At 43.3% G+C, this 15,517-nt stretch overlaps 1 protein-coding gene across 4 annotated transcripts in view; it reads left to right on the top strand.

Annotated features, from left to right (window-relative positions):
* fynb (FYN proto-oncogene, Src family tyrosine kinase b) overlaps window positions 1–11,426 on the top strand; it is an 87,468-nt gene extending 76,042 nt beyond the window's left edge. For 3 of the 4 annotated variants that reach the window (XM_006626168.3, XM_015354196.2, XM_015354186.2), the window contains 6 exons: window positions 1,093–1,257; window positions 3,391–3,570; window positions 5,278–5,354; window positions 6,176–6,329; window positions 6,930–7,061; window positions 9,728–11,426. In XM_006626168.3, the coding sequence (XP_006626231.1) occupies window positions 1,093–1,257; window positions 3,391–3,570; window positions 5,278–5,354; window positions 6,176–6,329; window positions 6,930–7,061; window positions 9,728–9,936 (917 nt within the window). In that variant the 3' untranslated portion in view covers window positions 9,937–11,426. Of the gene's footprint in view, window positions 1–1,092; window positions 1,258–1,758; window positions 1,915–3,390; window positions 3,571–5,277; window positions 5,355–6,175; window positions 6,330–6,929; window positions 7,062–9,727 lie in introns of all 4 variants that reach the window. The other variant, XM_069196231.1, reaches the window with a different exon arrangement.
* Window positions 11,427–15,517: the final 4,091 nt, after the last annotated feature.

The following is a 15,517-nucleotide window of genomic DNA, read 5'->3' as shown; positions in this document are numbered from 1 at the left end:
CAGTAAAATCCCATTTGTGATCAAGTGCATTGATCAGTTTCCTCTCCCTTTACCTTCGCACTGTTGATGTGTCGATGCTTCAGAGGGCTGCTGCTGCAGTCTGAACACAGCACGCTGCTGTCTTTTCCTTCCTGCAACACAGAGCCACCTGGTCAGACGTCGCTTCCTTTGGGTCTCTGAGTTTAAAGGACTTAATTCAGTTTGAATTTCAACAACCTTAAAAAAGGAAAAGACAGCAGTGCCTCTACCAAAGTATAGTGCACACTCTACATATGTGTGGAAGACTTGTGTGCAGTATATTTGTGAATTGCTTTATAGAAAAGGGGGGTGTGATGAGACAGAGCAGGGAGGCACTATAGCTAATAAAAAAACTAAAGTAAAATTAAAACAGGTCAGGATTTGCAAGGGGAAAAAGTAATCATCTCTCATCTACTCTTCATATCTGTTCTGATCTCTGTAATTTACAAAACATAATTCATGTGATTTGCCCAAACAAAGAATGATTTAGCTCTGCCCCCTGGTTGACTCCAAACCCCCCATCTAAGCTTCACCTCAGTTAACATATGAAATAGGCTGAATCAATCATGACAGCGCTGTAGAGCTGGAGCCCCTGTTACAGATTTTCATTTTACTGTATGTCGGGCGTGATAAATGATATTGTCACTGGGATAGCTACACGGGCCTGATCTCTTGGCACTAAGTGCCCCCCTGTGCAGAGCCCAGATTTGAAACTCTCATCGCAGTAACTACATCTGCACCGAGGATTGTGGCCAAAAGAATACATCGGTGTTTCTGCTTAGACTTAATATCTGCTTCTTACGTTTTAATCTTCTCTGTTGCACACCTGCCGTCTGCGCCAAGCTCACCAAGACAAATTCAGAGTCATGCACTGGGATAGAAACGCCGATTCCGAAGAATAACTTGCAGTGTTGGTCAGGCGTCGTACGGCGGGCTCTGCTGGCGCGAGGCCGGGCTGGGAAAGGAGAATCTGACCGTCTCTGTGAAGTCTTCCTGTCTGTGCTTGGGGCGTGCCTCGCTCTGTGCCTTTCTGTCCCTCTAAGGCTCTCTGTGCTTCACTGTGCTTCTGTGCAGAGAGAGCTGCAGGTCTGTGCTGTCGCTTGGTGGTTCCCTGCCACAAAGGGATGCCCAGGCTAGCTGACCTGTCTGTCAAAACCAAAGACGTGTGGGAAATCCCAAGGGAGTCCCTGCAGCTCATCAAAAGGCTCGGGAACGGGCAGTTTGGGGAGGTTTGGATGGGTATGCCTATAAACCATGACTGTGTAATATACCAGAGGCTTGATGGAAGGTGGTGCGACCTCAGAAAAAAAATACAAAGTGAAAATTGGGCCATGCTGCTTGTGCATACCCAGCGCCTTCACTGTTAAGCTCGTCAGTGGAGAATTTGAGCACTCAAAATAACTCGAATAAAGAGTCTGCAAATACTCATGAAACTGTCCGACAGTTTTTAACCGGTGGGGGTATATATCTTCAGTGGTTTGAAATTGATCAAATAAAAGCCACTGCCAAAGCAACACTTTTACTAGCTCAGCTTTTAATATGCGTAGTGCATTTTTAATGGAAGGTCTTTTTTATTGGGGATTTCTCAATATGAATATCCTGCCAGGAGGAAAAGGCTGCTGGGAATGCTTTAGACCGGGTGCACACCGAGCACCTGAGCTGACTCACCTTCCATCTTCCTCTGCGCATGTCCTGTGTCATGACCATAAATCCTCTCTACCTCACCTTCATTCCCTGTAGAAAGTGCGGATGGTTTGTGCTATAATTTAACTGCAGTCTGCGAGAATTACATGCCACATATTTCGGGATTGGCTCGAGATGCATGGGAAATCACCAGGGAATCTCTTAATTTGGAAACAAAGCTGGGGGCAGGCTGTTTTGCTGATGTTTGGTGTGGTAAGGCAAAACAATGTTCCTTTTTTCTAAGCATTTTGCTGTTACATTTTTAAATGACGGTGTTTAAATGCAAGATACCTGACAGTGTCAGAACACCTCCGAGTTACCTTTTCTGATATTTCTTAATCACTTTTTTTATAAATGTTTCTGTCTGTCACTGTCATTTGCCCAGTTCATAGCAATCTGTCCTCCTCTCACTTTTGTTCTTATTCTATTATTAAGGCCCAATAAGAGATGTTTTTGGCATTTTCTAGTAACCTGTGAGTCAAATCACTCCTGTGTTCCATAATTGAAACACAGTCTAACACAACGCAAGCAATTGCTTAGCTTTCTGAAGCCCCTCCTGCTAAGGTCACTGACATGTTAGATCTTTGACTTGAATGAGTCTTAACTTTTACACTGGATACAGCAGTTCTGTAGAAATCAAAATAAAAACATGACTCAGTCCTCTTAGCGCACCAACCTTCTGCCTTGCATTGAAACATCAGGAACTCCTTTTAAATCTAAACCATCGTATGATTTTGCTTGCCTAAGGGATTAGATATTTTAAAAGTTTAAAGATGGACTGACCAGAAGTTGCTTATAATGGTATGAAACATGCAGTGCTCGATTATATCATCATATAGTGTTTGAGCTGATGCAGCTTTCTTACAGGATAACAAAGAGAACAAACAGAGGAATGATTTTTAGTCAGTTGTAGATTCATCTTCACAGCAAGTGTCTTACTGTACATACAGTACAGTACCACTACAGCCCAGCCAGTGTTGTCCAGATTTACAGTACATACCGGCCCTGTATCAGGGAGGAGCTTTTTAATTATTTGCATTTATTCATCTGATGGAGATATTTTACTCCCAACAAGTTTTAAAGTTTAGCATGCAGTTTTTTTATTTTCCTGAACAATGTGCGCTAGTCAAATGATGCTTTTCTTACCCTATCGCAGTTAGATTCAAAGAATGATTATAGCATAGAAAGATTTCTTGCGCTTAAGAAAGATGAGACATTAAGCCCGTCCACTGTCCCCTTTGATAGCTGGTAGCTACTTGAACCCAGGGTTTCATCCAGCCATCTCTTGAAAGAGTCCAAGGCAACTGGCGGGATAGCTTGTTCCACACTGCCACATCCCTTTGTATAAAGCTGTATAGAGCGGTTCTGAAGGTATTTTACTTCAGAGCCGAGACGTAAATTAAAGAGGTGTGGTTGCATAACATACAGTCAACTCTGCAGTATCTAGTCACACTGTCAGTGTGCAGAAAGACAGCAATGATTCATGTTTCAGTACTTAAACCCAAACACTTGGGCAGCATATTCATTGGAACAGCTAAGACTTTCTATTATCAGCACTGTGTTCCAGAAATGGTGCATCTGAAGCTTAGGCAAGCAAATTCAGAGTCGTCCAGCATGAAACGCCGTGGTGTTGGGCTTGCGAACTGTGTGATCAGCATGGCTGATCGCTGCACGTGTGGTGAATGACAGGGACGTGGAACGGAACCACGAAGGTGGCGGTGAAGACGCTGAAGCCCGGCACGATGTCCCCGGAGTCGTTCTTGGAGGAAGCCCAGATCATGAAGAAGCTGAGACACGACAAGCTGGTGCAGCTGTACGCTGTGGTGTCGGAGGAGCCCATCTACATCGTCACGGAGTACATGGGCAAAGGTCAGTGTGCAGGCGCTCCTGCCGTCAGCGGCGCAGCTGCCTGACCGCGCAGCTCTGACAACAGCGGAGACTTGTGTCAGGACAAACGAAGGACGGCAGATCGTTTCTTCACCAGTCCGCTTAAACACCACGCTCCTGGGGACCAGCTGCCAGATTCTGAACGCAGACAAAATGGCAGTTAATCTGAAAGGGAATGTGGGGAGTTACCGTGGCGTCAAGGGAGAAAATATGTCAAATGTAAGGGTGTCCTGTGAAGAGAACGGTCAAGAAAAGTAGACGTCTCATAATGTAAATAATGTGCCACAATCGAGAGATGGATAAAACCCCATAGAAAATGAAAAAGGGCTGGCCTTTTTTAAAAACCAAGTCTAATTTTCTTAACTAACAATTGGTTTGCAGCTTATCTGAAACCTGATACGAGAGCAAAACTAGTCCTCTGCCCTGTTTTCCTTTTTCTATTGAAAAACTTTCTCAAATTCAGTAATTTATTCCCTCTTCTTGATTATTATGTTATATTAGTTTTCCATTTTGTTCATTGCTGGATTTGCTGAATGTGTAAAAAGCAGGATTGAGGTTAGTTTTTTGTATTTCCTTTTCTCTTTGTATGTACCTGTTTGTATGTATCTGTCCACAGACAATCTGTCTGTGTGTAGGATACATCATAGAGTTTCCCAAGATGTATTTTAGCGAATTAAAATACATCTTTGAATGCCTCTCTTTCTACCATGTTATCTTGATTTTTATTAAACATCTTATAAACAGGTACTGTACCTATTAGTCATGTCTAACAAATTAAAATGATTTTAAGGACAAACATTTTCACCGCAAGATGTGTCATGTTGACATGACCAGTACAGATTGATAAAGTTGAAGTACCTGGGATTGAAAAAATACTTTGCATCTGTATATACGGGCCTGAAACAATTTCAGGCTCCTAAATTTCTTTACAATCCAGTCATGTGAAGAAGGAAATTTTATGTGATTTTTTTTCATATTCTTAGAATGGCGTAATACCAAACATTTGGGAATGATCATATTGTGGGATACAAAATAGAATATTCCAGATAAAGTGTGTAACAAGCACGACTAATCTCTGTGTATGTGGCCTGTGTTTTTTTATCGTGCTATGTTGCAAAACATTTTTAAATGAGAGACTTAGAGACTGATATATAAAAATAAAGTCAGCCTTCAGGGATTTAAATGTTTTGCCTCTGATATGTTTTACATTGAACACATTGTTCTGCAGCATCTGGATGTTGAACATCAAAATTACCAGAGGTTAGTAAAGCCTCTAGCTACTGAAGCAGACATTTATGTCTACATTCTTTTGACTAGAAGTGCATGAACAGTGGTACTTAATGTTAAAAATAACTGTTTTAACAAATCAGGCTTAAGCAGCTGTGATTCTGCTGGTCTCAAAACTGAGGCACCTTTATTGTCACTGTCAGTGTTATCAGTATAGAGATGTTTCTGGGGCTTTCTGCTCAGAGACTTATTGTAATCTAAGCTTTTTTACTGCTGTTGAAGTGATTTTCGTGATCTGTCACATTTTACTGAGTCGAAAATGCACATGCAAATAAGTCTAACTTAACTGCTAAATTTCTTTACAAATATACCATATTATGCATAGCAAAGACAGTCTACAGAACAGTACATATTTTAAGGAAAGGTTGGTGCGATCATTTAAAAACACCTGTGCAATTTCAGGAAGCTTGCTAGATTTCCTAAAGGACGGAGAAGGACGAGCACTGAAGTTGCCAAACCTTGTGGACATGGCAGCACAGGTGGGCTTTTCTTACTGTTCCAGTAGGGAGCTGCATCAGCATGCGTAGGCCGCAAAGGAACAGGTAAAGGTTTCTTCCAGGCTGAAAAGAGAAGAAAAGAAACAAAACCTTTCGGCTGTGGAGCCTTCTTCGGGGGCGTGACACCCAAAGACACACCCGAAGAAGGCTCCACAGCTGAAACGTTTTGTTTCTTTTCTTCTCTTTTCAGGATGGAAGCAACCTTAACTTGTTCCCTTGCAACAAAATACTTTTACACCTTGCGTTATAGTCAAGGTACCATTCTAGGCACAAACTCTGTTAAATATTTTCTTGGAAGTGGCCCATGTGGAAATAGATACCAATGGAGATGTGATACCAAAGAAGATCAAGTTCACTAACATTGTTAAATATGCCAGAAAAACAGACTGGCATATTTAACAGTATACCATACCATCTTTTCAACATGGAGTAAACCTTTACTTGTTCCTTTTCTTACGGTTGCCTATTGTAAATCACAGTGAAAGCACCGTTACAGTGTACAGTAAGTGAAAACATGTGTGATCACCTAGTGAGTAAAGTGCTGTAGACAGCACCTCATTCTGTGCTCTGTATTCCTTCCTGCAGATTCTCCCACCTCCAGGCATGGCACAACATTGTGACAGTCAGGAAAGATTGCACTGTACATTTTATTCAATCTTGATTTTATTAACACAATGCTTGCGGCGGGAACATTAAGATCTCCCACAGTTTTCCTTCTTGTTTAGCGCAGGCTTTTCAGATCTCCAAATATAATCGGTATTTCCGGAGGTAATGTGGTGCGTCCGATGTGTTTCCCCACGCAGGTTGCGGCTGGCATGGCTTACATCGAGAGGATGAATTACATCCATCGAGACCTGCGATCAGCCAATATCCTGGTAGGGGACAACTTGGTGTGTAAAATTGCGGACTTCGGCTTGGCAAGGCTGATCGAGGACAATGAATACACCGCTCGACAAGGTGAGGGTCGTGCTTTTCATTCTCAGCCAAACGCGGGTATCTGAGTCAGTTGTGTGCTCTGCTACGTGCTGTTGGAGACATTCATCTACGTCTTGGTGCTGTCTATTAATGAAATGTGAATATTCGCAAACTATAATACTAAGATTCTAATTCTATTAGACAATCAAATCTTAAGACTAATTAAGATGGAGTTTGTAGTCTTATCTCTGTGTATTTTCATGTAATTCTACTGTATAGTTATGTACTGTGCACACTGCAGAGCCATGAAGACTCCAGCTTTGGATGAACTTCTGTGATTAACTGAGAATGGATCTCCAGACTTCTGTGTAAAAATGCCATTAGAATTTTATTTGGCTTGCATCGTTATTCAAGGTTATGTCATCATCGCAAAACCAAATTGAATTTATCTTCACAATCAGCCTCGTTAGCGGACAAGGCTCTTGAATTAACAGACTGCATTAGAACACAAAGTGGAAGCCCACTGTCTTCTAGTGATTGATTGCTAATTCAAGCTCTCGAAGTGTGTTTTACATGGGACTGTTTCCACGTCTCCCCCTGGTTTACTGATTGCACCTCTGACGCTCCCTGTGTTTATTCTAGGGGCAAAGTTCCCAATAAAATGGACGGCCCCAGAAGCTGCGCTGTATGGGAAGTTCACAATCAAATCGGACGTGTGGTCCTTTGGGATCCTGCTGACAGAGCTGGTGACAAAGGGACGAGTCCCCTACCCAGGTGGGCATCAAAGTGTCTGCTTTTCTCTGTGTGGTGCTGCAGAGCAGCTGCAATACATCCGAATCGCTAGATAAAACGCATCTCCCCTCCGGGCGGCACAGTGGTGCAGTGGTGAGCACTACTGCCTTGCAGCGCTGGGGCCCAGGGTTCAATCCTGGGCCTGGGGTGCTGTCTGTGTGGAGTCTGCATGTTCTTCCCGTGTTCATGTGTGTTTCCTCTGAATGCTCCGGTTTCCACCCACAATCCAAAGACATGTGGACAGTTTAAAAGGTTACATAGATTGTAGCATTTTTTATTGGATGTATTAAATGTGTATATATCATAGTCTAATGTTTTGTGGCAGTATAAATGGCTATTTCCCAAAAAAGTAAATTTAATAGTTTTTGGGGATTGTCTTGTATTTTATCATTGAACAAGTAAGAAAGTAAGTAAGAAAGAAAACAACGATTCGGCCATGGAGGTGTCTATGAGTGTGAGACACCAGCAGGAATACTTACCTTCAGATACAGAGCTGATGTCCTTGATAGTGAACTCTAAATATAGGCACTTTTAAACTTATTTTTCAAATATGTAGTTTGATAGAAATAGTATATTAGACACCTGTAAGAGCTTCCAATGGACCTGAAAGATTAAGCTAACAGACTGAGACATGCACATTTTTTCCTGACTTCTGCATTTGATTTTATAATACTTAACTCCTACTGAGCTAATAAACCTCTCCTCTGAGTAGTCCTCTTTAGAAAGTGCTCTGGAGGAATCCTTTAAAAATACCCTCATGTCTTTCAGTCGTAAGATGCTTTCTGTCTCTCTTTGCTCACTCTCTCTGATACATATTCTGCTAAGCCATAAATTACCCGAGCTTGTATATTACTTTTAGGGTTAGACTATTTAAGTTGTGTGCTTGTTTTTCATAACATAACATAACATAACATAACATAACATAACATAACATAACATCACTTTATTAGCCCTATACAATTTCTTGCATTAGGAATTCGTCTTTTCGCATACCCCAGCTTGCTCTCCATGAGACACAGACAGGGAGAGAGGCCTGGGGTTCAGAGCACAGGGTCAGCCATTGTACAGCGCCCCTGGAGCAGCTGGGGTTAAGGGCCTTGCTCAGGGGCCCAAAGGAGTAGGATTCCTCTGCTGGCTGCGGGATTTGAACTGGCAGCCTTCCAGCCACAGGCGCAGATCCTGAGCCACAGAACCTATATCATATACTGTATACGCCTAATCAGTCAAAGTAAACTGATCTGGGGGCTCCTGCATGTCTCAGTGGCTCTTGCTCAAGCTCAGGCTGGGCTGTGTAATAAAATAATAATATAAACTTTATTTCATATAGCACATTTAAAACTGGACCTCAAAGAGCTTTACAGAAAACAATATACCATGAGAGGAGACAGAATCACACAGTTACAGTGAGTGTTTGGAATACAGTAGGAAAGCAAAAGGGCGGATACAGAACCAGTTCAGTAAAAGCTCTTCTAAAGCAGAAGGGTTGGAGTCTGGATTTGAAGAGCCCCAGGTAGGCGACTCTCTGATATCCCTAGGGATAGGACTCCAGAGCTCTGGAGCACAGCAGGAGAATCCCAGTCACCCGTCGAGTGTAGACGGGCATGGGGCACAGACAGGAGACCAGAGTCAGATGAACAACGGTTGTGAGGTGGGGAGTAGGGCAACTGTAACTCAGACAGGTACTGAGGCGCTGAGCCACGCGGAGCCTGATAGAGGACCATGAGGGTTTGAAGTCGACATGAAATCTGATAGGAAGTGCAGGGACTCCAGTACAGAAGGAATTGCACTAGACCTGGTCGGGATTCTGGACAGACTGTAGTTTGTTCAGTGTGGATTTACATACCCCAGCGAGCAGGGCAGTATCTTCAATTCAGGAGAAGACTATAGCCCAGAGATTGCTGGTTTGAGCTCAGATTAATTGGAGAAGGCTGTCTAAGCTGGGCATTAGTTATTGATGAAACGGCAACTTCAAGCATAACATTTGTAACATATTGATATTTATAACATGAAATAATCAGAACTTGAATGCTTAAAGGGGCAGTAAGGTGGTGCAGTGGTTATCATTGGCCCTGGTGTGTCTGTGTGTCTGTGTGTTTGTGTGTGTGTGTCTGTGTGTGTCTCTGTGTTTGTCTGTTGCTTGCCTGCCTTGACGTCAGTTCCCCCCCCAGCCCGAATTGGATAAAGCAGTTAGAAAACGGTTGGATTATCACAACCTCTGAAACTCAACACTTTCGTGGGTTAAATTTAAATGACAACAGAAACTTCAAAGCAAAGTCAGTAATATTTTTTTCACTACGATTTATTGCCAGACCGATTGTCTCTTTTATTTTATTTTCTTGGTTCATTATTGAATGAAATCATGTGTTTTGTCCCAGTACTGGTTTTTGCAAGTGCCTTTATGGGCGGATTCTGTCTTCAGCACTGTGTTTCTCGCGCAGCGGATTTCCCTGCGTGCAGCGGGAGCTTTGAAAGGTATGTCAGGCCGGAGCACAAGCCGGGCATAAGCAAGAGAGGTGCCTCCGGCAGGGCAGGGCGACAGGCTGGCGCGTCGGGGGGGGGGGGGCGGGTCGGCCGAGTCTCAATACACGTGGCCTTTCCCTGTAGCTTGGGCGGCTGTTGAAAAAGCTCTCCTGCTCCCCTGTGCGCAGGCATGAACAACCGGGAGGTGCTGGAGCAGGTGGAGCGTGGCTACAGGATGCCCTGCCCGCAGGACTGCCCCAGCTCCCTGCACGAGCTCATGGTGCAGTGCTGGAAGAAGGACCCCGAGGAGCGCCCCACCTTCGAGTACCTGCAGGCCTTCCTGGAGGATTACTTCACAGCCACCGAGCCCCAGTACCAGCCCGGGGACAACCTCTGAGCCCCCCCCCGCGACCCCCCTCCCCACGCCCCCCTGGCTGGGCCCCGGAGCCGTGGGCTCCAGGTGCATCGTGTCGCTTGGCGGGGCCGTGATGGACCGTCCCCAGCAGGGAGGGCTGCCTGTACAGTGACTGCCTGTGTATCGGACGTGCGCAGCTTCCAGTGTCACACACACACACACACCATTGCCACTGTCCGGAGACACCCGACCCATTCTGTTCCGACGAGACTGACTTAAAAAACACTGGGATCGCGAGGTGCTTGAGGTGCGTTCGAGGGAGGGGAGGAAGGACGGCAGTGATGGGGATGACAAGATGCCTGTATTCAGTGTAAATATTAATTGCTTGTTTACTTATCCCTTGTGTTTTTTTTCCTGTCTTTTTTTTTTAATAATAATAATTTTAAAATAATGCGCCTGCAGTCCTCTGGGAGACCCACAGTCCTGGGGCGAGTCAGACCCAGTGCTCTTCCTCGGCTTGTAGCCACCCTCGTGTCCTTCCCGAGCGGCGGGGGTGGGTGTCGCTTTGGTTCAAAAATAATAATGCTGCATTTTCACAGAACAGAAAGTACCCTTTTTCCCCCGTTAAGCTTTGTTGCCGTGCTGCACGGGTTTTCCCTGTCGCGTCTGCTTCTCCTTCGGCCGCCGCTCACACTCGCTGGCGCAGACCCCGGCCAAGCATGCCCACGCCCTCCCCTCGTTTTGCACTGCCTTTAAGAAGCTAAGATCTGTTTTTTTGTTGTCGTTTTGTTTTTGTTGAATTGCTGTTACTTCTTAAAGTCATAGGTGTTAGGCTAATGCTGTAACAAAGTTATTTTACAAATAATGTATGTTACATTTTGTAATAGCAGCCAAATGTGCAAGAATGATTCTTTTAAACATATCTCTCTTAGAAGGTTAAACACAGCCTGGCTGGTAAAATGGCCACCATTTTAACTGGAATGATGGAAGATTGCTTCCTGCAACAGTCATGTAGACTGAAATGACATGTGGTTTATTTAAAATAATGTATTATTACAGTTTAATGGTCTTATTTTACCTTGTATACAGAGTAACATTTAGAGTCATTCCAACTTGTCTTACGTCCTTGTTTACTTAATTTTAAGCATAACGATGTAAAAAAGAGAAGTGTTTACAAATAATGTCTCCTGCTGTAGGCAGTGGGTTCTCTTTGCTGTGCACCTCAGCCATCCTGTTTCTCGTTGAGTTACAGTACTATGCACTCCTTCATCAGACTTTCTTTTGCTTCACTGACCATGGATATCAAATCTAAATTTTGTTACATTATACACATTTAACCGAATCTGACATTTCTAGGGAGCACAGTTTTGTTCTTACACTGTTTTGCTTTCTTTGTCGGTTTGTTTTTCAGTCCCACACACAGGGGTATCGGGGTATCCATTATGGCCATGTTGTTTCTTTTTTCATTTTTAACCTTCGATAACACGGTTACTGTCATTTAAAAATAAGAACAATAAACATTTTACATTGTTTCCAATTTTATTATTAATTTGTTTTTCCAGTACAGGGCATTTCCTGTGCGACTCAAAAATGGAAGGGAGGCCTCCTCACTTTCTCAGAGGCTTGCTGAAATATCGAATACATAGCAAGACAAAGTTTTACTTGGGAACAGGCCTCGGCCTGGCTGTGTGGTTATTATGGAATAGTGATCCCCCACCCTGCAGCTCTGTTTGCGCCCGCTGGGGCCTCGGCAGCGACAGAGCGAGAGGCGCGTCCCTCACCTCGTGCTGGCGAGAGCCCCCACTGACCGCCACTAACGGATAAACAGGATAATAATAATACCGTACACTGATATACTGTAGCACTTTTCTGGACACTCCACTTAGAGCTCTTTACAATAATGGGGATCCCCTTCACCACCACCAGTGTGCAGCCCCACCTGGATGATGTGACAGCAGCCATAGTGCACCAGTACTCTCCCCACACACCAGCTATCAGTGGGGAGGAGAGCTGAGTAATGAAGCCAGTTCAGAGATGGAGATTATAAAGAGGCCATGATTGGTAAACAGGGGGAAATTTGACCGGGACGCCAGGGTAACACTCCTACTTTTTTTTAGAAACACCCCGGGATTATAATGACCAAAGAGAGACAGTTTTATATCTCATCTTAAGCACAGACAGTCTAGTATCCCTGTCACTATACTGGGGCATTAGGACCCACAAATATCGCAGGGTGAGCGCCCCCTGCTGACCCCACTAACACCACTTCCAGCAGCAACCTTAGTTCAGGAGTCTACCATCCAGGTACTGGCCAGGCTCACACCTGCTGGGCTTCAGTGGGCTGCCAGCTGTGAGCTGCAGGGTCGTGTGGTTGCTGGTTAAACAGTGACACACAAGCTTGAAGGTGGATGTCCATTAAAAACCAAGAGCAGGAGGTGCTTCTTTACACAAAGAGTGGTGGGAGCCTGGAGCAAGCTGCCCAACCATGCTGTTGAACCCATTCCATAATGTTTTGACAAGATGAGATGCTGAGATGAGAAGATGAGATGATGAGATGCTTTGACCTATTAACTACTACGCAGCGGGTCAGAAGGCCTCCTATTGCCTATAACCTTTGTTACATTCTTTACCTCCCTAAAACTCACAATTTGCCTTTCCTTCTGCTTGATCCTGTGGCAGTGCCCCCTGTTCCTCTTCTAGTCGAGATTCATGGATCTCAAATTCAGTGGGATGCCGAGTGTGTTTTCAGTTAATAGTTACAGTCCTGTAAAAGGTTTCCTTCGGCCACCTGGAAGAAGCAGAGCCTTGCGTGACCCGGAGTTTAAAGAAGGCGTCGCGCAGCCTGAAGCTTTACTGAGCATCGGCTTCATGGGCCCGTACATCTCCTCTCATGGGGAGGAGCATCTGTGACAGCATCACCGGGATTTTGAAAGGATTATCAAAGCAAAAGTACTCTTTCAGATGCTCTTTCAAAACATCGCTCTTACTTTCAGATGCATTCATCTCGTACAGGCAGCCCACTGGGAGTTACAGCACCTAGTGGGCTGCACTGATAGGAACCCTCACTCCGCACGCTCAAAACAAGCAATTAGTCAGAGCAAACCAAGATGACAGCCACCCCTGATGATGACTGACAGACAGATACAAGACCTCAATTCTCACCTCTCAGTTTTTATCCCATTGAAATGATTTAGCCAGGCCACACTGTTATAGAGCACAACCTACAGCCGAAACACGTTTTTTTGTATTGCTAGTACAATCACAGAGGTGCTACGAGACACGTAATTGTTTTGTGCTAGATGGAGTGTCCCCATTGTCGTGATGATACTTAAGGCTGTTTTCGCAGTATGCTCAGGGCTACATAAAACTGAATTCTGTTACGAACTAAAATTGCTTTCCTTGGTTCAGTGAGCCCCTTAAGCTCTTTTTCTTGGATACGTCAAGCCTAAAACAGCATGCAGTGGCTGTGTACAGAGGAATCTGAAAGAAGTAAAAACACTAACCCCGTACTGATATTGGAGCTTGATTTGTTTTGTAATATACTGTGATTAACCATTAATTAATCTGTTACCTGGATCATTTGAGTCTGATCTGCTAGCTTATGTATTGTGAATCATCTTACACCTTGTATGGTGTAATCACTGAAGTATTAATTGTTTCAAACGTTTTCTTAACATTTATTAAATTGATATCTGGGAGGATGATGAATGGCCTTATAATCCACTAGCAGAATATTAAATACAATATCACTTATATTCTTGATTCCACACTTACTATTTCTTGTCCTTTTCACATTCTGTAGAAGACAAAAATCGATGCCCACATGCAATAGATATCTCAGTCTTTCTTAATTGGTTCCTTAAAGCTCAGGTTCCCACTTATATTTATAGTTTCTGCTTCCTACATGTAGCACTCTTTTCCTGTCAACATTAAATATTGTCTGCCAGATGTCTTAACAGCCTTTCATTCTATTTAAATCTTTGAATTTTCCTTTGAATTTCCTGTATACTTTCTACTGCATTTGCTATTTCTCCTTCTTTGATGTTGTCTACAGACTTGACAGTTTACTAAATACCAGCATCTAGATCACTGTTAATTGTAATTCATGTATTTTACCAGGTAAGCCAATTAACTTCTCATTTACAGTTCCTGTAATTTAATATGACAACCTTGTGACCCATTTTTTTCCCAGCAAGACATTTTCTGGATTAATATAAGTGAAGTTCTTTGCTCAGTGGTACAACAGAAACAAGCCCACATCCCAACCTTGTGGTCCAGAGTACCCACATGCTGCTGTCCTGAAAAAAAGAAAATGCTGTTGAATTACAGTGAAGTACTGGCCAGGAATCACACCCAGGTCAACTGCTCGGAATGCTACTGTGCTGCCCACACAGACAAACATGGATATGAATTAGGAAGAGCAGTGGCCTTATACATATATACTGTATACATATACTTGTATAATCCTGCTAATCACATCACACGAAAACTGAGCATTTACTGCTTATCTGTGCTTTCTGGTGTGCATTCAGTCGGCTTTTCTCAATCCAAATAGGCTAGTTCCTGGAATGACTAATACCACCAGTCTGAGAATTAATCTTTTATGGGGAACTTGATCAAAAGACTCCCAAACCTTTAACTATATCATGTGCTCTGTGAGTGTCCAACAAGTTAGTGAAGCGAGGCTTTGTTGAGTATCCCAAAGGATCCTTCTTCCATGCGGATTATCCCGTCTGTCTGATCATCATTTCCATGGCCTTGCCAGGAATTCAAGTATCGCTCTATAATTACTCGGTTTGGTTTTGTCACCTGTTTACTGGATGGGTTAATAGTCAACGAATTAAAAATTACTTTTAAAAAAATATCAGACTCCATACTGTAATTATTCAGTGAGAAAACAGTGTGTCTTCGAATACAACCTTGTAATTAAAGTAATTAATTCTGTTTATAAAAACATTGAAATGCTATCCTCATTATCACATTACTGTGTATTATGAAGCGCAGTAACTAACTGTGGCCACTAGAGGGTCCCTCAGCCTTTGTTCAATAAAAAGGGATATTTCAGTCTGTTTTAATCAAGACTAAAAAACAACTGAATGAATCATGGAAGGTTAATAAAAACACATGATCATGATGGCTCAGTGGTTTGTTTTCACCTTTGCAGTGCTGGAGCCCTGGGTTCAATTCCTGGGGTGCTGTCTGTGTGAAGTTTGTACATTCTGCTCTTGTTCATGTAGGTTTCAATTCAATTCCTTACAGTTATATACAGTGCCTTGCGAAAGTATTCGGCCCCCTTGAACTTTTCAACCTTTTGCCACATTTCAGGCTTCAAACATAAAGATATAAATTTTTTATTTTATGTGAAGAATCACCAACAAGTGGGACACAATTGTGAAGTGGAACGAAATCTATTGGATTTTTGAAACTTTTTTAACTAATAAAAAAATGAAAAGTGGGGCGTGCAAAATTATTCGGCCCCCTTGCGTTAATACTTTGTAGAGCCACCTTTTGCTGCGATTACAGCTGCAAGTCGCTTGGGGTATGTCTCTATCAGTTTTGCACATCGAGAGACTGAAATTCTTGCCCATTCTTCCTTGCAAAACAGCTCGAGCTCAGTGAGGTT

Source organism: Lepisosteus oculatus, chromosome 2 (genome assembly GCF_040954835.1).
Source record: "Lepisosteus oculatus isolate fLepOcu1 chromosome 2, fLepOcu1.hap2, whole genome shotgun sequence".
NCBI lineage: Eukaryota > Metazoa > Chordata > Actinopteri > Semionotiformes > Lepisosteidae > Lepisosteus > Lepisosteus oculatus.
This window is presented reverse-complemented; position numbering and strand designations above follow the sequence as displayed.